The 22,389-nt window shown below is 44.3% G+C and overlaps 1 protein-coding gene across 2 annotated transcripts; it reads left to right on the top strand.

The window, feature by feature from the left end:
* The first annotated feature begins 55 nt into the window (after positions 1-55).
* UBE2QL1 (ubiquitin conjugating enzyme E2 QL1) lies at positions 56-18,126 on the top strand. Of its 2 annotated transcripts, none has more exons than XM_069004083.1 (2): positions 56-1,479; positions 1,835-4,730. In XM_069004083.1, exons 1-2 carry the CDS (start codon positions 688-690, stop codon positions 2,156-2,158), a joined length of 1,116 nt encoding a protein of 371 aa, XP_068860184.1. In that variant the 5' UTR covers positions 56-687; the 3' UTR covers positions 2,159-4,730. The 2 variants fall into 2 exon arrangements, with proteins under 2 accessions (XP_068860184.1, XP_068860185.1); XM_069004084.1 differs by lacking the exon at positions 1,835-4,730 and adding an exon at positions 16,796-18,126 and having other exon boundaries at positions 63-1,479.
* Positions 18,127-22,389: the final 4,263 nt, after the last annotated feature.

The raw sequence follows: 22,389 nt of genomic DNA, 5'->3' as shown, positions 1-22,389 counted from the left end.
AGGCACGCAGGCGGCGCGGGGGGCGCGGCGGGGCTGCGGCGGCGCTGCCCGGGCGGGCGGCCGCTCTCCCCGAACAAAGGGCCGAGCGCGGGCACAGGGGGGCTGCGCGGGCGGGCTCTGATCCCCCTGCCCGCCCCGGGGGGAGGCGCCCGGAGCGGCGCGGGGCCCGGCCCGCCGGGAGCCGCTGGGGATTGGCTCGGCCGGGCGCGATCCGAAGGTGCCGAGGAAGCCATCTGCAGCGCAGGCGGTTTCGCCGCTGCTGTGCGGGGGGAGGGAGGGGGCTCTCCCGTGCGGGCGGCTGGGGGATTTTTTTTTTTTTTTTTCTTTTTTTTCTTCCTACCTTTCCCACCCCCCTCCCTCCCCCCCTCCCCAACCCTCCTCCTCCTTCCTTTTCACGGGATCATGGCCACGGCGGCGGGGCCGTGATGTCCGCGGGAGCAGCCCCGTTGCGGCAATGCTCCCCGACGCAGCTCTAGGCAGGGGAGGCGTTTGAGCGGCGGCCGCACATCCTCCGGCACCGCGGCGGCACTGCCGCCGCCGCCTCTCCGCGCCCCGGACCGGCGGAGAGGGGCTTCGCCGCCCGCCCGCCGACAGCAAACCCGCCGAGCCGGGCTTTAAATTGATAATAACCACACTAGAGCCCCACTGGTGCTCAGAGGAGGGAGGGATCGCAGAGCGGCGCTCAACATGGCCACTCTGCTGCGGAAAATCGGGCTGATCCGGCTGCACAGCCGGGACACGGAGGACCCCAAGCACCACCACCACCACCGCAGCAGCAGCCAGCAGGGCTCCTCACTCCGCGGCAGGGGCAACCAGAAGAACAGCAGCAACAAGCCGCAGCCGCAGGCCCCCCCCGGGGGCGGCTGCAGCAGCAGCAGCAGCGAGGGCAGCCCCGGGGACCACAAGAACAAGAAGGCGCCGGAGCCGGCCAAGCAGCCCCCGCAGCAGGCGCGCTCGGGAGTCGGCCGGGAGAAGCCGCGGGAGGTGGGCAGGGAGCCCGGCGCCGGCAAGGAGGCGGCGCAGCGGCCCGGCCCCGGCTCCGGCCCCGGGTGCGGGTCGGGGCCGGCGGCGCTGGTGCCCGCGGGCCGGCAGCAGCACTGCACGCAGGTGCGGACCCGGCGGCTGATGAAGGAGCTGCAGGACATCGCGCGGCTCAGCGACCGCTTCATCTCGGTGGAGCTGGTGGACGAGAGCCTCTTCGACTGGAACGTGAAGCTGCACCAGGTGGACAAGGACTCGGTGCTGTGGCAGGACATGAAGGAGACCAACACGGAGTACATCCTGCTCAACCTCACCTTCCCCGACAACTTCCCCTTCTCGCCTCCCTTCATGAGGGTGCTCAGCCCCCGCCTGGAGAACGGCTACGTCCTGGACGGCGGGGCCATCTGCATGGAGCTGCTCACCCCCCGCGGCTGGTCCAGCGCCTACACCGTGGAGGCCGTCATGAGGCAGTTCGCCGCCAGCCTGGTCAAGGGGCAGGTAGGGCTCCCTGCTCGGGGAGGAGCACACGCATCCATCGCTCGGGGTGCGGGTCCGAGCGGTGTTCGGGTGGGAACCCCAAAGGCGACCAGCCCGCGGCTGACCGCGGCCAGGCCCGGTCTCCCCGAGGACCTGGTGTCACCGGTGGGGCGAAGGCAGGGACACACGTGTTTGGCTCCGGGGTCCCTTCTCGGGCAGGTGCGGGAGAGGTGCGGGGCAGCTTGGAGGGACGAGGAGCACATGCATCCATCGTGTCCTCCCGTCAGGCTTTTGTCCCTATGCTTGGCTCTGCCGCCTGTGGCACACCAAGATACCGTGCCCATTACCCCTGATGGGCACATCCTTCGCCCCACAGCAAAAGGCGGCTCTCCGGGCTCCAGTGGGGTTTGGGACTGGAGCCTCCTGCCCTTCCCCAACCAGTCGGCCATACTCGCTGGTCTCTTGCGTGCAGTGCTGCCGCTGGCGGAGGGCGCGACGCTGGAGCTGCTGCCCCCAGGTCTTTGTCTGTGCTGTCCCGCATAGCATCCCTCCGGGGACAAGGGGCGACCCCGGCTTTGGGGCTTGGCACACCGCGCTGAGGTGTGCCGTGGGGTCACACCGGAAATCGCTGCCCCAGCAGCACAAGCTGCTGGCAAACTTGTGCAGGTTTCAAATCGTCCGGCCCGGAAAGAACAAGTAATTTGGGCTAGGTACTGCAGCTGCAGCAGCCAGACGGTTCCTGCCAACTCTTCTCTTCGAAGGAGGTGATCGGTTCCCTCGGCAGAGGATCTTGTCTGAGCTGAATCGATGCATTTTATGCTGCTTTTTTTTTTTTTTCCCTTTTTCTTCTGTAGAATATCTGTAGAAGAGAAGTATTTCATAAGCCGTTTTTAATAAATGAGCAAATAGCGCTGGTAAGCGGTACCTCTTTATGGTTTTTATAGTGGGCAATGCACACATGGCTCTGACGGGGTGGTTTTCCTGTTCGTGAATGCCCTTGAACTCGGGGGACATGCACAGCTCCGTGTCTGTCAGTAAATGATACTAAGCAACTTCTTAAATTTGTATCTTGGCAAGGAGATGGGGAAAGAGTAAATAATAACATACTTTTTATTTGCTTACAAATGAGGTTACTCCTCTTTGCATCTATGGAACTGCTTGCCTGAGCAGAAGTAAAGGCTTGTTTTTTCTTAAGACTGAAAATTAATTTTGATTTTTCAACAGGCTCTTTTGTAAGTGGCTTTTCCTCCTTTTAACATTTGGGTCTACTGTTCCTTTTTAAAATCAGATAGTATTTTTCTCTGCACTTCATTTCAAGAGGTCAAGTTTCCTAGGTCACCTTGGGATATAAAAAAACATCTACCAGGAAAAAAAATTTAATTAACAGGGAGCCTGGGGTACGTTGAAGTTCTGTAACTGCTCTTGCTGCATCTCACTGTTTGCTAACCTGTCTCTTTTTAGAGAGGTCGTAGTTCTTGTTATTTGTTAGAAGGACAATCCTAAATTCTCTCATTTTGTAACAATTCAGTCTCTTTCTGCAGTGTTGAATTTTAAAGGAGTTAAATGAATACTTACTGGGATCATAAAATGGCTCAGTGAAGAGAATCACTGAATTGTTTTATTAGTAATAAATTCTCAGCTATATAATCTGACAATTTTCTTCCCTAAACCACTTAAGAGATTTTGAGAAAGTAGTAGCAATTTTTGATTACCAGACGATGTTTATGTGTGCATCGTTAATAAACACATTTAAAAAGCAACAGTTTCAATAACATTCTTCCAGAAGTTTGCAAAGTCAATTGCAACAGAAAGAGAACTGGGATTAAAAAAAAAGGCAGAAATAAACTGCTGACAGTAACTTAGTAGTTAAATAGATATAACATGGCACGTTTCAATCTCTCAGATTGTTCATTCCAAGTGGAAAGGTTATTAGGCAGTATGGTCAATAAATTTGTTTTCTGGGTTAGAGAGATGTTGCCTGTGATGGGTTTGCGGGCCTGTCACCGTAGCTGGGCTCTGTGTCATGGGAGCCACGTTTCTGTAATTGCACTCCTCTCGTTATGTAATCCCCACTCCATTGCATAATAGGGCTCAAAATACGACTGGCACTCCCCTATCCCCGTTTCATTTTACAGGTGATCTACTTTTGACCATTTGGTTTTTAAAACTAAAAACAGAGCTGACGGAGCTTCGAGGGCTGAGGTGCTGCATTCCCCAACGCTGCGTGGCCAGGTTTGGGTGACTCCTGCCATGCCGTGGGCAGTCTTGGTGCCTGCAAGGAGCCATCCCGAACAAAGAGCCGTGGCTGTCGGCAGGTTAATTGTGTAATTTCTGTAAGCAGCCTGCAACCTGCAATAGCATGAAATATTCAAGATGCTGTTCATCAGCAAGGCTGGAAGGGTGAGGGCCATTCTCCATCACCTCAGAATGAACCTGCCTGAGCAAATGGCAGCAGCCATCAGGCTGAGGGGGAGATGGGGCACTGCCGCCACCAGTGAGTCAAAGGGACCTTCCAGAGAAATGTCACTGGTTCCCAGCACCATGATGTAGCATGAAGTCACCGCGAATACTCCAGCCTGTGACGCATCCAAGAGTGCGCCTGGCTGGCACGGGTGCCAGTGTGAGTGGGCAGGGCTGAATGTTCTGCTGGCACACCTTCCTCCTTGGGGCAATTCAAGGGACAGAACGAAGGTGGCTCATTCCATGAGACATTTTTCGTCAGTCCCAGTTTGCTGAGCCAACTGTGGCACTGTCATTCTCTGCTGGTTCTTCAGAGAGAAGCAGCACTTCTTGGTCTGCTGGTAGAGCTGATAGTAACTGTGAGTGTGTGTGACCTTCTGGTTTTTGACAAAGTGATCCAAAAGCAGATAAAATTAACATTGAAAATATATTTTCAGGCAGTTAAGATTCTTGACAAACTCAGATTTTTTTTCACAGATTTCACAGACATTTTAGCAGAGTAGAAGAGAAATTGAGATAAGTCATTCTGACATCTCATGGGATATCACTCAGGAATTGAGTCTGTACAGAGACTTAAATGTGCAACAGAGAAATTAAGAGTTACCACTTCCCTGTTACTTTCAAGCATTGCCATTGTATGTGGGGAAACCTGTGTCCAAGTTCCCAAACCTGAGCGTGTCTCCCAGAGCTTGGATTTTAAAGCAGGGTGGCTGTTTCTCTAGATTTCACCAAGCAGGAACCATACACTTCAGGTACCTTGCTTGAGAGATGCCCTACCTTACAGGATGCCCACCCTAGCTTCCTATTGTGAATCTAGCATTGTATTTTTAGATATTTTTTGTCTGTAAATAAAAGTGTTTAAAATGGAAGAGCGATGACTTTTGTTTGAATATAACAATTCAGCAGTCCCAAATTTAAGGGTTTTTTTCCCTCAGTTTTCAAGGAAAAAATGTTAATTAGCAAACAAGTTGGGGTTTGTTTGGTTGGTTGCTTCAGCTATTCAGCTGAGAAAATCAATTATTCACACAGCTCTAGTCAGTATCTTGAGGGGAATTCTCAGTACATCAAAGGCCGAAGACTGTTTATCTGTCTGGGATCCAGAATCCTATTTTAAAAAACTTGGTGTTGTCCTTAACTCAACTGTAGCCTTGCTTTCAAAGGGATGACTTTGTACTTGCTTCCTGCACAGTCAGCTGCTTGCTAGCTCCTGGCATCACAGGCAAGAGCTTGGCCCTGCTGAACTGGCGACAGAGTTGCCGTGAGCCGCTGCAGAGCCGGGGTGCCAGCCAAGGAGGTGGGGTGATGCTAATGAAATAATTTAAATACTGGTTGTTTATCATCCTGGAGGCAACTGTTTGACATGTCTGTCTAGGCAGAGCTTCCCTTTTCTGTCTCTCTGTGTCTATCCAGGCCGTGGGAGTGGCCCTTGGAGTATTACTCCTTCTTAGCCCTTTAAAATGACTTTTTGATAATTTCGGAGAGAGGTTTAAACATTAGTTGCTCTCCACTCCCAGATAATTGTGTCATTGTCACAATTATATCAATAATTGAAGAAAGGAAGGAAGGGGGAATGGTACCAGTTGAAGGAGAGGGATGTCATGACAGAAGGTTCATCATGGCTCTCCTTGTGTGACAACGCACATGGATGACACCAATGCCCATGTTTCAAGGAGCAGTTGTCTCTCTCATTTGAAAATGTAGTAGATGATATGGTCCCAAAGGAAAAGGAGCGGACTTTGTCCAAAAATAGGAGAGGTTTTTGTGTTGTCCAATATATGTATTGTTTCTCACTGGACGGAATGATTTGCTGGTGGTTTGATGGACATTTAAAAGAGGACAAAGCTATATTTACCAGCATCCAAATAATGCATCAGGATTTTTTTTTCTTTTTTTGAGAGCAACAAACAGAGCTGCACCTGATGCCTTGGGGACTTTGGACGTAAGCTTGCAGTAGTGCTGACCAGTAGATGCCTTGTCCTCTTTTTTACAAGTCCCTTGTTCTCTCCATGGAGGCTGGGGACAGCCGGCCAAAGGCAGCTGTCAGGTAACTGTCAGCTCTGCAGATTGTCATGAAAAAAAAGGTCTTTGTCTTGAGGGAAATACTCCCTTATTCTTCCAGTGAATAGGAGGAGCATAAAAATTTTTCCAGGATTCCTGCAGGGAATAGAAGAAACATAAAAATTTTTCCAGGACATATTGCAGTAGGAACAGGGAACCTCTAATTCTGAGTATTGCTGTTGTGGGCTTCTATATAATGATTTAAATAAAAATCAAAATATAGTTTGTAGTTGAGCTTTGATTTTGTCTCGGAAAAGTTCCTGAATTCGAATAAAAGTTGTTGGTGTCTGGTACTTTGATCCCTCACATTGTAACATTATAAATACCTCAGTGGAACCCTGTTTATTTGCTTCAAATGCTGTGTGCCTTGTATGACTATTGAATGGATTTATCTTTCCATTTTAGAGATTCAAATATCCTAGCTGACTTTTACCAGATTGAAACAGCAGAAATGGGCTTGTTCTATGAAAAACAGCTACAGAAGGTAGCTGTTAATCATAGTCTAAATTACTCCCTCTTCATCCTTTCAAACAAAAGTGTGAGCAAGCAGATAGCAGATGGGACTTGCACGGTGTCCAGGAGGTCAGCAGATTCCAGGTCTTTCAAAAATGTATAGCAGAAACTGATTGCAAATCCATGGGTTTTCATACTCCAGATGCTGGGTTTGAGGAGTGTAGCCATGAATAAATCAGCTAATCTCAAAGGCTGCAGAAATGTACAGAGGACACAGTGGTCTCTGAATTATTTGGAGTCATTGTATCCTATTAGGGCCTTAAAAAATAGAACTGCTTTGCTTTTTGCTTTTGATTGCCTGAGCAAGTGATAATGGTTATACTCAAGGGAGGAAATGTTGCTTTAGGTCCATGGGTGAAAAACACATCGACTCATATACAAAGATGACAGAGGAGACAAAGACTGTGTTAGGGGACTTGTTTCCCATGAAAAGGTATCTTTTATGACCCATGGATGGGCCAAAGAGGTAACAGAATATTGTTTGCCTACAGAGGAAAATCAGATCTTTTTTGCCTTCTAAGATGTCTCTTTTATTTCATTTGAGAAACCTAGGATTGTCAAGCTGAAGTTTAAGTGAGATCATGTGTATTGAGATGCTGGGCCTGATGAACGGGCTGGAAAAAATAATTGTTCATGTGTACTCTGATATATTGCTGTTCTGACCATCCACTATTATTATGCAAATGTATTCTACTGAGAGGAATGAAGACACAGGGATTCCAACTCATTGAAATAGGAGGTTGGTTTAATTCTTTTAAAAAGCAGAGGGAACATAATCTCCATTTTTCTTCTTCAAAGCATAAAAATGAAAATTTTAAAATACTTTCAACTGTCCTCCTTACTGTTAAAATAGTCATCAAATAAACTAAATCCCTAAATTGAACTAAATTACTAATTTTAAAACATGCTTTTATGGAGGGAGAAGTAATTAGCTGATCTCCTAAATAAGAATTTGAAAGAATTGTGGCTTTGGATTTTGTGAGAAAATTGAATTTGCTGAAAAGAGCAAGATTCTTCTTCCCTGAATCATATAAATGTTCATTTTCTTTAGTGTAAGTGTTCAGGCAGAGGGAACCATGAAGCATTGGGGTGCTTTGTCAGATACTTTATTGAAAATTGTATTTTTTCAAATGCAGAAAGCCTAGTCACGAAGGGTGATGTCCTGAAGGAGTAACCTCAATAACCCACTTTCTATTGTGAGGAGGATTTACTCTTCCTTTTACAGGCTAGCCTTGAAAGTATGCAGCTTTCCTAGCATCCACACAATGCCCAGGGATTTCCGTGCATGGCCAGATACTTCCAGATTGAAGATTTGTAACTCCACAGTAATTCAGCTCCTCGTATCTCGGGAGTCTGATTGCCAGGCATGATCTGAGGCATGTCCCCCTGTGGGCATCTGCTCTCACCAAGTGGGACAGTGGTTAGGTAACATAATATTTGCTGCGTTTCTTTTTCCCCTCTAAGCTCCTTTGGACTGGTGGGAGTCAGTGAAGGGCTCTTCTTTTCCTTGACGTATTCAGTCCTTCACATGCAGTTTCCAGTTTTCTCCTGTAAATGCCAAGAAAGGTAATGCTGACGTTCATTGCAAAGGGAGATGGGCAGTGGGAGGATTGCTGGGTGCAATTCCTCTGCAGTTAAACAGGGAGAAGATGCTGTGGTAGTTATGCTGGCTGAATGGCTCAGAATGTTTCTTAGTTGCAAGGTGCTCAGGACCCAGTTGTTGCACTTGTAAGTGGAATAGCAGGTTTCTCTTGGATATCACTCTATTTTTTGGAAGTGCAGGGTCTGGTCTGAGTTGTACTCCACAGGTCATTTCTGGAGGGTGCTGAGCACTCTATGGTGTTTAACTCCATCTAGAAACAGGAGTAACAGAGTAGATCCTGGAAGTCTCAGGACAAGCTTTACAGGAAGGACGTGATACTGTTACCTAACCTGGCTTGCAGTGAAATGAGAACTGCACTGGGAATTGAAAGAGCCTGAGCTAGGAAGAAGCATAGGTGTGCTTTGATGAAAATGAATTTGTAGTCCAGTCTGCACGGAGCAGGTGAGTGGGCACCGCACTTCAGATGTTCAGGTGATTCCTCTTCTGAAACAGGATCAAGGTGCCAGTCTGATTCGCCCCATTCTCATTAAAAGTCACACTGAGGAAGGACACATCAGCTGTGCCTGTCCTCAGCCATATGTGGCAGATGTGTGCCTGCCTCATGCACGTGCAGAGTCTGTCCTTGGAAGCTGTCTTTTTATCTGCTTCACGATATTGTGCGTTTTCCTTGTTAAAATTGATGATCCTCATTGATTTAATCCTTTTGCTGCGCAGGCTCTCCAAAACCCATGGAACTTCTGCAGTGACTCCTTGATAGAGTTACAAGTCAGTTATAATCCCAAACCTGCATTCAAAGACGAGTGAAAATAAACCCGAGGAAGGAAGACATAAGCCTGCGTTATGAAATGGCCTGGAGCTCAGATGCTTGTCATAGTCAGGTTTTATGAGCTGTGGAATGAGGAGGTATTTCTCCCATTTCTAGGCTTGTGTTACAAATGGTAACAAGCCCCCAGCTGCAGTATATAGGGCTCGTTCCCATAGTACATGCCCATGAAAAAACCAAAAGCATTGTGAAACAAAAAAAATTTATCTTATTAGTTTTTAAAATTTTCTGTGAATTTCTATAATTATTAAATTTTCTGTAAATTTGACAGTATTATTTCCATTAAAGTATACCTGGCATTGAAGTGTTCTATAATTATTTGCGGGAGGAGGTTGTTTCACAGTTTGAGCACTTAGCCTGAGAAGAGCTGATCCAAGTTTAGCTTCCAGGTTTTGCCACTGACTTCAGGTGCAGTCATGGGCTACTCATATAACTTCACTATATTCCTCTTTCCCACATGTAAAGTACAGACAACTGTCTTCCCAAAGGTCATTTGAGGACATGTGCTTAAAGCACTCAGAAGTGAGGGCTCTCTGAGTAGATGTCCATGTGCATCAGTATGAAACATACTGCAGTCAAGAGATTGGCACGTTCATATAAATAGCAGTGGGATAGCACATCCACTTGTGACTCTGATCTTACTAAATTTGGGTTTAACTCGACTAGATGTACCCAGAGGCAGCCTGCTTTTTACTACTGTTTTGTTCTTGTTTTTGTTTTAGCATTGTAAAACTTAGGGAAATGTGAAGATAGACATAGTTGTGGTGCCTTTGTCTTTACAGCCTGTCACAAAGGATGGTTGGCTTTGCTTTGGTTGGGTTCACACCCGTGACTGTGTTTGACTTGGGTAACTTCAGGTTCCTGATGTGGAGGACCTGTGGGCTTATGCGAAGAGTTGCTGTCATGTTCCCAGCCTTCTCACATGGAGTGGTCCTCAGGAACTCTGCCAGTGCCTGATTCCACAGAGAGGTAGTCCAGGGAGCTCAGCAAAAGACTGAGAATACATTGCAGAGAAAATATCCCTCTGTCACCTAGACTAACAACTACCCTTCTGGTGGCAGGGGACAGGGATTGTCTCTTTTGACAGAAGCCCACCATGTTGTCATACCTGGAAATGCTTGAGACACCAGAAATGTGGCCAGTGAGAATAAGAAATTTTCTTATTCTTTTGCCAGCAGAGAGTTTGTCCCACCTGTAAAATGCAGGGAGGGAGTTTCTTAACCCTCCTCTGTGCTGAGATTGTGCTGCCAGCTCAGTGCTGACTTAGGGAAAGGCGAGGAAGAGCAGCACAGTGCTCTGTAGCTGTCAGACGGAGACTGGGGCTGTAAGTGTTTGTATCGATTAAGAGCTACTGGCACCAGGCTGCACACAGACAAATGAGCATAAATAATTACTCAGCTGGAACTCAGATTTCTTTTTCCTGGACAAGGAACAGTTACACTCCCAGAAGGCACAATTTATAGGATGCTTTAATGCTGGAACTTGCTAAGTTTTCACTTCTTTTATGGATTATTCTTAAAAAGGAGACCAAAAAAGGCATGGAAGTACTGCTTTGGAAATTACACATTTGCAGGAAAACCTCACAGTTTTAATTCACTTTTGCTGCATCATTATGAGTATTTGTATCGCGTTCTATACCGCTTTGTCTTAGCTATAGCTAATAATCATATACAGTGCAATATAAGTTGTGTGCAGTTTTTGAGACATGATTAACTGTGCCTCATCAGTACACGAAGGAAAAAAATTATAAACCATGTAATTGGGGGGAGAGACTGTGTATATTGCACTCTAAGAGCAATGTTGTGACACATTGCAATCACTGCACTGAGAGCATGACAGTAGCTCACTTTAGCATCACTCTGCTTTTGAATGCCTCTCTAAAGCCAGTGGAAATATTTTCCTCTGAAAGCTTGTTTAAATATTCTAGGATAAGGCTGGTTCAGGCTTAAGCACTGAGTACCTCTGTTCCTTATCAGAATATGTTTGTTTGCATAGAACAGTTGGGGCCCAAAGCCATTAGTCACTGGCACATTATGGAACATGCTACGTACCAGAAACTCATAGCGTGCTTCAATATTTAGGAAATCCATAGATTTTGTGTCATCCATGGAGAGGCCTGGGACGACAGACTTGGAAAATGGGCATATCCTTGTGGATCATCGTCCTGTCCATGGGCAGATCGCCACAGATACTGTGTCTGGAACAGTGACTTCCTGCAGTCTTTTGTGTGCTTCTCTCTCTTTGCTTGTTTTCTGTCTCTTGACATTTACCTAGGGATGGGTGAGCAGAGCCTGCTACAGAGATCTGTTAAGAGATGGAGGCAGAAAAGGAAACTGTAGCCATTCGTGTATCCTTATGCTGGCTTACAGGATGGGCCAAGTTTAGCCCCATGTGCAGAAGGCTTATATGATTTGCCCTTGGGAGACCAACCCGGAGTTATTTGCATTGTCAGGACTAATGAAAGTACACAGGGCTGAGGAGATTGTGTTAAGAGCTGTGCTAACAACGTGATGGTTTGCCTGCTTCTGAGTCTCTTAGCTGTGCACTACTGGAAATGTACACAGCTTTTTGTTGGCTGGTCCAGGTAAAAAAGTCTGGATGTGACTGAAGGGTTTGCTGTGACATCTCAGAGATCCATACCACACGGGCTTACATTATTTCCACAATAACATCAGTCCTGTAAGGGCTGATGGCTGAGTACAATAAATCTCTGAAAATTTGAACCTAATATAGCAGGAAGTGGCATCAGGAGAGGACTGACTACAACCTTGAAGGGTTCAGGAGCTGGCCGTGCAGTGCCACAGCTGACCTGTGTTGGCAGTTCAGCTCCAAGTGTCTAAGCTGGACTTGGAGACCACCACAGGTCCCTTCCAGCCAATACTTTTGGTGATTGTATGATCCTGTGGAAAGCTGACCTCCATTACATAGTGCTGTCCTTCTAGGGAGTGCCAACAGGACACACATGGAAGCACACCTGGTACTGTGCTAAAATTGTTGGGTTTGGATCTGGGAACTACTGTCATTGATTTGACAAGAGAGGGAACTGACTTTGTCCAGAGAAATCCTCTTCAGGCCGTCCTGACTCCGGAAAGACCAGAAGAAATGTCAAGACTGCTTTTCATGACACTAGACACCATAGGCCAGGTGTTGGCAGATCCATGGTCATAGTGATCTCAAGAGTTTCAGGCTTCATATTTGGATTCTGTACAGGACTTAACTCTTTCTTTGAACTAATTTGTGATCTGGCGATGCTGGGGAAGAATCGACATGGCCCATTGCTGATGGCAGTACTGACGGATTTTAAAGAGCTAATAGTTGTTGAGTATTTTTGAGGGTGCACTTCAGTGTCACAGAGCATTATGAAGGGGAGATGTGTTCACAGAGACTACTGTGGCATCACTCGGAAGTAGAAAAGCTCCCAGATTTGCCCACAGAGGTCCATAGATGTGAATGTGTCATGGTCTAACCTCAGCTGCCAACCAAATTCTACGCAGTCACTCTCTCAACCTCATCCTCTGGCTGGCTGGGGAGGAGAATCAGAAGAAAAAGTAAAAACTTGTGGGTTGACATAAGAAGTTTGATAATTGAAACTAAGTAAAATACAATACTAATAATTATAATAATAACAACAAAAACCCCAACTGTAATTACAAAGAGAGAGAGAGACAAAAAAGCACAAGAAGACCAAGTGCTGCACAATAACATTACTCACCACCCACTGACAGATGCCCAGCCCTGTCCCCAAGCAGTGACTGGCCCCTCCCAGCCAACTGTCCCCTGTTAATATACTGGGCATGATGTTCTATGGTGTGGAACATCCCTTTGGCCAGTTCAGCTTGCTGTTCTGGCCATATTCCCTCTTGGCTTCTTGTGCACCTGCTCACTGGTAGAGCACAAGGCACTGTGAAAAATCCTTGGCTTAGTGTGAGCATTGCTCAGCATCAGCTAAAACATCAGGGTGTTATCAACATTATTCTCATGCTGAATCCAAACCAAAGAAAATGACCTCTATTGCACCTGAAACCAAGACAGGGGGACAAATCATACACGAGATTCTCCTTGTGTATTTTGCTGAACGTGGCAGGAGGGAGTGGTTGGTCCCTCGGTTCAGCCAGGATCCTGAGAAGGATGCCCACAGCAGCTCGTGTTCCAGGAGGTCTTTCTGCCCGCCATCATCAGGGTTAGAGACTGGATGCTTATCAGCTGTTTGTGCAAGCTCATTAGTTGGGGCAAAGCCTGGATGAGTGGCATGCGATTGCTCGCTGTGCCGCGCTGGCTGGGCGCAGCAGGAGCACGAGCGAGGGAGGAGGCTGAGCGCAGCACACGTCCCCCTGCGCTTCAGCACGGCTGCAAAAACCAGTTGGGTGCTGTGGCATTGCTTTCACCTTTCATATGTTTCTAGCTTGTTAAAATTATATCTTGATAAGTACATGAAGTCACAGCAGATGGCAAAATCTGAAACGTTCTCTCCAACTCTTTAATTAGGCTTTCAGTTATCCCTTTATGAAAGACACTCTGCGAGTGTCTGAAAGTATTGCAAGTATTTAAATAAGCTCCTGGTGTGACTTCTCGGAGCTGAAGTCAACACTGATATCTTTATGAAAGGCTTTCTTGGGCTTTCTCTGTTGTTTTTAACCTCTTGTGGAATGTTTTGATCTTGTTCAGATATCAGTTTGATATCTTTCCTTGGTGTGGTGCTGGACACATCAAAACATCGGCAATGCTAATGATCTGTATTCCTTACCCTGGCAGTAGTGACGCATGTGGTTTGGGGATTGGTCAAAATGCAGTTGTGTGCAGCAGAGCTGTGGACAGCACATATTTACATACTGTATTTACCATCACTATCATGTTTACAGAATGCAGCAGCTCACAGGCTCCTATCCAGAGTTAAAATGACTGCATGTTTAAGTAGCAGGTTGAAAATAAACTGTAGTCAGGGCTGGCAGTGGTGCCTGGTAAAATGTTTGACAGTTTCTTCTGTAATTGTGTCCAAAATGACATTTTTTTCTTAAACTTGGGAAGAGTTTTCTGGGAATGGCAAAAAGCTAAAACTCATTAAGACAGTAGATGCCACCCAAGTATAGGCTTGAAAGCATCTGAACTCGGTCAGCTGAAATTCCAGCCTTCTTTCTTTTTACCCCAGGTTTACTTGAGGCACCAAATAGGGAAACTTGCAATCCAGGAGGTTAAATTTTATCCAAATTATATACAGCTGACAGGATATTGGTTAATAAGAGACAGTGCTGACCATACCACCCATAGTTTCTGTATAAGCGTAGAAATACATGGACTACAGCGGGGTAGAATTAGCTGGTCTTTGATGGTGCAGTTCACAATACAACCTGCACATGGTACCAGAGTGGAAGTGGATTTAATGATCCGTTGCATTAATAACAGAAAGCTCTCAGAATAAACTCATGAAATTATGCTCCTTTCATCTGATAGGGCTCCAGTAACATTTTACATGATGTGATGATATTTACCACATCATTACAGCACCAGAGGATTCTTACTTTTCTGCTTTGAAGGCTGTACATAGTCAGCACCAAACATGAGCTGTTTGCAATGCAAAGATTCTATTTCTAGGTACAGCTTAGTATTAATACTTTGTTAAAGCTGGGGAAGATGTGAATCATACTGTCCTAGGTACTATGCATATAATTCCGAAAGGTATCAAAGCCTTAAAATATAAAAAATAATGTGCAAAACACAGGAGATGGCAAATGGATCTAATCCAGAAATTAAGTAGCAGAGTAAGTTTATATTTCCTTTCGAAAGTATTTCATCAGTGAGATTTTGAGGACAGCATTTTCTGTGCTGATTTAATCTTCTGTTGCACTTTGTTTTATCTTTGTGCTTCTCTAAGTGTGATTCCAACAAAACCTCAGATTAGGAAGAAAATACAAAATGTTTTGTAACAACAAAAATACTCCTGCAGAATAACTATGATTGATAATTATATATGATATAAATTATGTATGATAATTATTCAATACAAATTTAAAAATATGTTACCCAGCTTTATTTAATTATTCCATCTGTCACAGCTAAAAATGAGCATTTTCTAAGAAAATTTATGATTGGGGCTCAATTGAGATCCATTCAGATCATCCTTATTTGGGACATATTAATTGCTAAATCTGTGAGATGTAGAAGGTGTCTTGCTGTTTGCTCTACCAAGGGGTATTTAAAGAGGAAATACATTTCTAGTCTGTAAATGGCAGCCAGGGAGAAAGGCAACGAAAAACATCGACAGGTAAAATAGCTGTTTTGGGGAAAACCAAATGGGTATAAACTGACTGTGAATAAGTTGAGGTGGGAATTGGAGGGTGTTCATAATCTCTGGTTAAAGTATGCTCTGAGAGAGAACTCAAACTGCACCAAAAAATAATTTGTCACAGCAGGAGTAGGAAGCTGCTTTTTTCTTTCATGTGTGCATAGTTTTGCTATAACAGAAGCAGTGCTGAACACAAAAGAGCCTCTGCAATATTGTGACAGCTTTCTAGTAAGAAATTGTTTGTCCATGCTGCAGACTAATCTCACTCTTTTTAGTCTGTAAAAGTAAATGTGATATTCTGAGGACAGATTTTTTTTTCTTTTTTCCCATTTTCACCCTTTTTTCCCTCAATATAGCTGACTATTTTCTCAGTATTTGTTGCATTCTATTGCCAATGACAGTTTTTGGGTTGAATTCAAAATTGACACTAAAATCAGGGAAGCAAAAGATGATTTTTGAGCTAAAGAGCAGAAAAGAATGACAACATACTGACTTGAACAGAAAAGAATGAGAACATACTAACTTTGTTCTTAATAATTGTAACACTGTAATATGGTATCTGCTCATCAAATACCATTTATTGTTAAAAAGGCTTTCATGCTATCTATCAAACAATTACTAAAATTACTAGATTAGTGACTTCAATAAACCTCTATTTTGTAACAAATCCAGTAGGCATAAATACTTTATAAAGATATTTATTTTATTTTATTCATTTTTTAAAGGTATTAATTGTTGCAGAGTGGTATTAATCTGCAGCTGTAATTCTTTCTTCTGTCTCTGTTGGTAATTGACACAGACCAATGTGAAAAATAAAGTAAGCTATTGTTAACTCGGTAAAAGTCTCTACCGCCAAACAAGGATTTGAATTTTATACGGCTGTGCAGTTAGAGGTAATATCTAATTGCAGAGTAATAAAAATGCAGTATATGCAAGTGGGTATATTTTCATTTATTATCAAACTTGGCATGAAGGCGTAATAAACAAACTAGAACTTTTGATTTAAGATGGAAGCAAGTTGGTTTAAGGCACTCGTTTTAAAAAAGGCGGAGCTGTTCATTTCTCACGGGTCAGGTCGGAGGAAGAGGAGCGGAGTTCTGTTCCGCGGGATGGATGCGATTCCGCGGTGGCAGCGGGGCTGAGGCAGGGGCAGCCCTGAGAGCAGCCGTGCCCGGGCAGTCTCTGTCTGCCAGGGCTGCCCCCGGCTGGGCAGGAGGGGTGGCAGGGGTGGGCATGAGGGTCCTCCCGCCACACACGGAATGCTGGAGGTCCCGGTGCAGCCGAGAGGGAGGCGAGCCCTAAGGCACGGCCGCAGCGGCAGCCGCGGGTTGCTGTAAGCAGGGCAGCGTGCCAGCGCAGGGGCTCGCCGGGAGGAAACAGCCCGGCAGATGCCTTTTTTTTTTTCTTGCTTTTTACCCGTTCACTGAATATCATTTTAAATCATCTCTAATAATCCATTTGTCTGCTCAAGTTGGGGAACTGTGCTTGCTGGTACCCGTAAGTGGATGCCTCTCGGGCTGATGCGTTGGAAAGTTAAGCTGTGGTTTCCAGATGCGTGTTCACATCTCTAATGAAGGTTTTCTTTTTGTGTTTGGCGCAGGGCCGTATCTGCAGAAAAGCTGGCAAATCAAAAAAGTCATTCAGTCGAAAGGAAGCTGAAGCAACATTTAAGAGTTTGGTGAAGACCCATGAAAAATATGGGTGGGTCACCCCGCCCGTCTCTGATGGCTGATGTTAGCAACCTGCACTTGACAAAAATGCTGAACAAAAGTACTGTGACATCTCCTCAGTGCTGTACACCGCCCATCCTTTTCTACTTCAGCTTCAGTTACATACCATGAATGTCAAGGAGACATCTAAGTTATTTATGAACAGATGTGTTTACAGAGGGAGAGAAAAAAATGCTGTGTAGGATTATATTTCAAGACTGGAGAATGGTCATCATTGAAGTCACTTGAGCGGATGCTGAGATTGCGTCATTTGCCCCCATACAGCCCACATTGTCTTCAGCTTCTTTCCATGACAGCAGCACCAAACAGCAGTACTGGAAAGTCTGTCCATTACTGCTCAGTTCATTTAAATGTAAATGAAACAGTTAATATTTAATAGGGAAGCAGTGCATTGCAGGTACATGTTTGCTGTGCTGTTTATCTTTGTCTCCTAGCAGGTCAACATAACTTGAAGATTTGTCTTTATGTGGAACTGTGGTCTGCTGTGACTAAATTTAGACCTCATTTGTGCTCTATATATGACCTTTAATTCATAAATGAAACCAGAATTTAAATGCTGAAAGGTCCTAGTGTTGAAAAATTATTAAGTGGAATCACCCAACCGGTTACAATGTGCTCTCTGTGCTGATATTGTGATGTGCTGTTCAGAAATAAACCAGTGCAGTTAGCTGAAGGTTAGGTGGTTTTTGAAAACACATCCATGCCAGGGCTCAGAGGGGTTGGTCGGTGGTAGCAGAACAATGATTACCCTGCCGGTACCTTCTGCAGTAGCATGTGGCCTGTCAGTTCTTCAAAACAGCAAAACAAACGAGTGGAAATGGACAAAGCAACCTTAAAATTTTATTTGTTTAATTTTGAAATTATATGCCAGTAACAGAGTAAAAATTTTCAAGTCAAATGGATAATGGTTTGTAAGATGATTTGCATGACTGGAATTTTTCTTTTTTATTTTCACTCAATAGACATTGTATGTACTTAGAGCCCAGTATCTGAGAAAACCCACTGATGTATATAAATGTCCTATTATTTAATCATTGAAATTTAAGTTTTCTGGTAAACAAATTGAAAAAAACAACTTTCTAAGGGACTCCATAAAAGCTGAAGGTAATGTTAAGAATGGTATAGAAAAGCATTAAAAAATGTGGATTCCGAATGGAAAATCGTATTGGACATGTGCTGAATAAAATCACCAGTATCATTCTGTTGCCTCAGGAATTCAATCATTTTGGCCAGCTTCTGTATTCAAAGTAATAGATTTTCTGCTGTGGCAATCTAAGCACCATATAGATGTATCTGTTGTGGTGGTATTTTAATTGAAAGTAGGACAGTATCGATTGTAAGACTGATTTGGAGGGGGGAAGCAGTGTGTATTTGGAAGCATTTTCCATTATATGGCTAACACAAGAACAAATCGAAATGGTTGACCAGTTTCTGTTTGTATTACAGCAACACTGGAGACTATACAGAGAGCTTGGGGGTCTGGAGCTTGATTTAAAACTACAAGCAGCATAGAAGAATAAAAGGAGGACAATGGAGTTCAAGCACAAGAGAAGAAGCAGCAGAGCAGATATTCTTGCTGTACTGGTGCAAAACCACTGCTCAGTTAGGCTGTCAAGCTTTGTCAGCTAGATACAAAGAGAAATAATCAAAGCCTTCACCAAAAGGAATATGCAGGTCAGAGCCACTCAGTTTTGTGGGCATACTTGGTTTCTTGCACTTCTGATCTCCATCAGTAGTCACTTCTCTTTCTCCTCTGATCATTTGTGGTGTGCCTTAATTCAGTTACAAAGAGAAATGCTTCATACCACAAATCTGCCCAGATCTTGCTGTCATTTATCTCACTCTGCTTTATACTTGGAGACAAGGCTATAAGCAGTGTATATATATGTACTTTTCCTCTCAAACTGTGTATCAGTTCTGTGAATCCACCAGTAGAATGTGTCTTTCGAGTGAGGAATAACATTTCAAGTAATTCACTTACTCATTTTTTATAAACTTTTCTTTGCTCTCCCTTATGAGAGAGGAAACTGGTATGTTAAGCACCAAATAATTTGTAATCCCTAGTGGGACTCCCTGAGAACACAGAGAGTGATCTAGCACTGGAAAGCATAAGGTTTATTTCCCTTCAGAAAAGCTCTTCCCTCATCAGCACAGTAAAATTATGTTAAAAACAGCATGAAGGTGTGGTAAGTCTTTGGGGGGGGATTATTTCATTTTCTGCTGTTTTTTAACCTGTCTCTTTTTTTCTGTCAGTGGGTTATTTTAAATCTTCCTGAGAACCCTATCTTTAATATTTAATTAAAGGGTTAGCTAAAAGGAACGTAGTGGGTGGATTGCTACCACTTCCCTCAAACCTACTTATTATGTGTCTTCTTAAGTGTGCTTTAAATAGTTAGAGCAAACATCATCGCTAAAAATCACAGTTACTTTCTGGCTGTAGGAGGTTCTCTGCATCACTCAGCGTCTTGGAGCAGTAGGAGAGGCAAATCAAAAAATCTGGAGTGCTTTGAAGCTGTAGCAGAAGGGGAGCAGAGTACGTGTGATGATAAACTGCGCAACAAATCGTGCGAGGAAGAAAGAAGGCAAAGTACACTGCATGAACTGGGGCAGGATGAAGTTCCTGCTGCACCAAAAATAATACTGCTGCTATTAAAGAGACCATGGTTTGTGGCAGGAGCAGCCTGTGCTGGGGGCATGCAGGAAAAAGGGGACAGCAGGGAGTACAGTAGCTTTGTGCTTCTGAGCAGGGAGGGAGGGAGGGAGGGAGATGGCTAGGAGAGTGGTTAATTAAGAGATCTATAAAGAGAGCTGATCTATTTTAGGGGAAAATTAGTTCATGGTTTTTGTCTAGCTGCATGCTAGACAGGTTCTACTTTCTCTGCAACAGACAAGCCTAAAAGAAAAATGAAGGAGAAAATCGGGAAAGGAAAGAGTGGAAGGAAAAGAGGAAGACCTGACAGAGAGAGAGAGAAGGAAAAGTATGGGCTGGAGGAGATACAACTGGGCAGGTGAAACACAGGACAAAAAAAAAAGAAAAAGACTGATAATGGAAGGGTATAAAACCAGGGAAGCAACACAGCATTATAAAAAGCAGTTTAGGTAGGACATACTGCAGGAACTGATTGCAGAGCTGCTCCAGGTACCTAAGATCCAAAAATGTACTTTTTGTTTGTATCCCAGAAAGTGAGAGCTCCTTCCTTGTTCTCTTCTTCTGGCAGATGAGAAGAAGGATGTTAGGATTTGGAGCTGTGTTGTGGAACTTAAATCAGGCCTTCATGTCTCTTATGTGACTGAGAAATAAACCCAAGTGTCATTCCCAGATTCTAAATTCCAGGAGGCCAAAATGAAAACAGATTGGACAGTCATCTGCTTGGTCAAAGTTCCTCAATATCAGCAAAGTGAGAGGATTTCTTTTGCAGACAGCAAACCTCAATATTCCCCATTTATCCAATCAAAAGCCTCCTTAGGATTTCTTGAAAATTAGCAGTCAGCACAGATCCTTCAGCTCTCATTAGACCCATTTCATCAGGAACATTATTTTCCATCTGCTGTCCCCAGAACAGATGATTAATTTGAAACTATCATCTGGGGAGGTGTGAAGCTGTATTGGGAAGTTACTTCCTGGCTTCTTTATAATACATCCTTTTGGAGCATCTTCTTTGAGTCTAAAAAAGCTGCTTGAATGAATACAGGCATTGAGCAAAGCAACCTTATGATAAAGGAAGAAAGCTAAATACCTAAATGCTGAAAGATTTCCACAAAGAACAGAATCGGTGATTTATATGGGAATGTATTTCTATGTCGTGAGAAATTGGTCCTAAAAATTCAACAGTCAAAACCTTAGCAGTCAAAGACCTCTTACGTTGTTTTCTCTCCCAAACAGAGTGTGTCTCCTTCATTCCAGCCTAAACTTCAGTTCTGAGCCCAGAGAAAGATCATAGGCATGGTCTGTTTATTTGGTGCTGTGACACTGTCATATGTTAAAAAAAGAGACTCGTTTCATTATCCTTGTCCAAAGCAGTACATAAGACCCTAAGATGAAGCTTCTTTCATAAATAGCAGGGTTGGAACAAAGCCTTCTTAGTATGACAAATACATGTGATATGACAATGTAACATATATATATATATATATAAACTTTTAGAAAACTCATTTAGAAAGACGTTGAGAGTCACAACTGCTGAGCAATGATGGCCAGTGCTCTGATGTGCATGCACTTTTCATTCCACAGGAACTTGCAGAGGAGAGAAATCTCTTCTTGATAGGCTGACTGTACAGAATAAAATACTGTAGAATTAACTGGCTTTGGGATTTAAATAATTAATTTAAATTAAATGGGTTTTCTTCTCCACTTTTTCATTTACTCTTTTTTCAAGATTTTCAGGCACCCACATGGAGCCACAGTGTCTTCATCCTCCACTGGCAGTATGATCAGCGTGGTAATTTACATGACTCCAGTGAGGTGGTTGACTATGAACACACTTCTTGTTGGAGAAGTTTTTAGAGGATAACTGACTTCCAGCTGAATGCCTGGGTGTGGAGCTTGGCAGACACACTGAGGATTCACTTGTCAGTGTTACGTAGGCAGATGTGATGCATGCATAGGCATCCCAAAGCTTAGCTGAAATTACATGGGGAAGTATTTGTATAGAGTCAGTGTGAAAAGTTTGTCTCTTCCATGCAGGAAGTAACTTCTGGTGAAGAAGTTCTTCTCACACTGTGCTGTGATCTAGACAATAGAGTTAAGTAGGCCAATATAATTGGTGGCACAATATAATTTTCCAGTTATGTTTTCCTTCCCTGACAAGCACCAACTTAAATAGTCTGCTACAGACATCACATTTCAGAAGATGACACTCAGTAGCAATGCTGAAGTAAAACTCCTCGATATTATCTCCTCCAGCCTTCCCAGTGCATTCCTGAGGGGAAGATGTAGCCCTGATCTAAGTGAACAAGCAAGACAGAGAGGGCTGTGCACATGCACTGAGAGCATGCACTGCCCTACAAAGTGCCTGCTGAGGGACGAGGTGGGCAGCAAGCCTCTGAGCTTACCTAGACAATGTTCATCCTGTCTTGTTTTCAAATACTGACCTTGCAAACACTTCACAAACATGCACATCACTTGGATTGAATCGAAGGGTTCAGTACGCCTCTGACCCAAGTTCCTGCTTGCAGAGCAGATGGGTTACTAAATACACACTGTGGGTTTTCATGTAAGTTGGTGACACAGTTAAAGTTTTGCTTTGCTGGCTCTGAAGAATAAAGTGGCTGTCAAACTAGGTCTGAGCACAAATAGGTTGGAAGTGAGTCACCTGCTATTATCAGAACAGTTGCACTTTACAGGTGGTTTCGTCCTTACATCAAAGGTGAAGCTGAGGTACTGCAGGGACAGTCACCAGTAGGACACTGCAAGAAGATAAAAAGGCAGCCTGCCTCTGTCATGTGTGTGTGTCCCACATTACTG

Source organism: Aphelocoma coerulescens, chromosome 2, assembly GCF_041296385.1.
Source record: "Aphelocoma coerulescens isolate FSJ_1873_10779 chromosome 2, UR_Acoe_1.0, whole genome shotgun sequence".
NCBI classification, from domain to species: domain Eukaryota; kingdom Metazoa; phylum Chordata; class Aves; order Passeriformes; family Corvidae; genus Aphelocoma; species Aphelocoma coerulescens.
The sequence above is the reverse complement of the archived record's forward strand: the minus strand, read 5'-3'. Positions and strand labels throughout refer to the sequence as shown.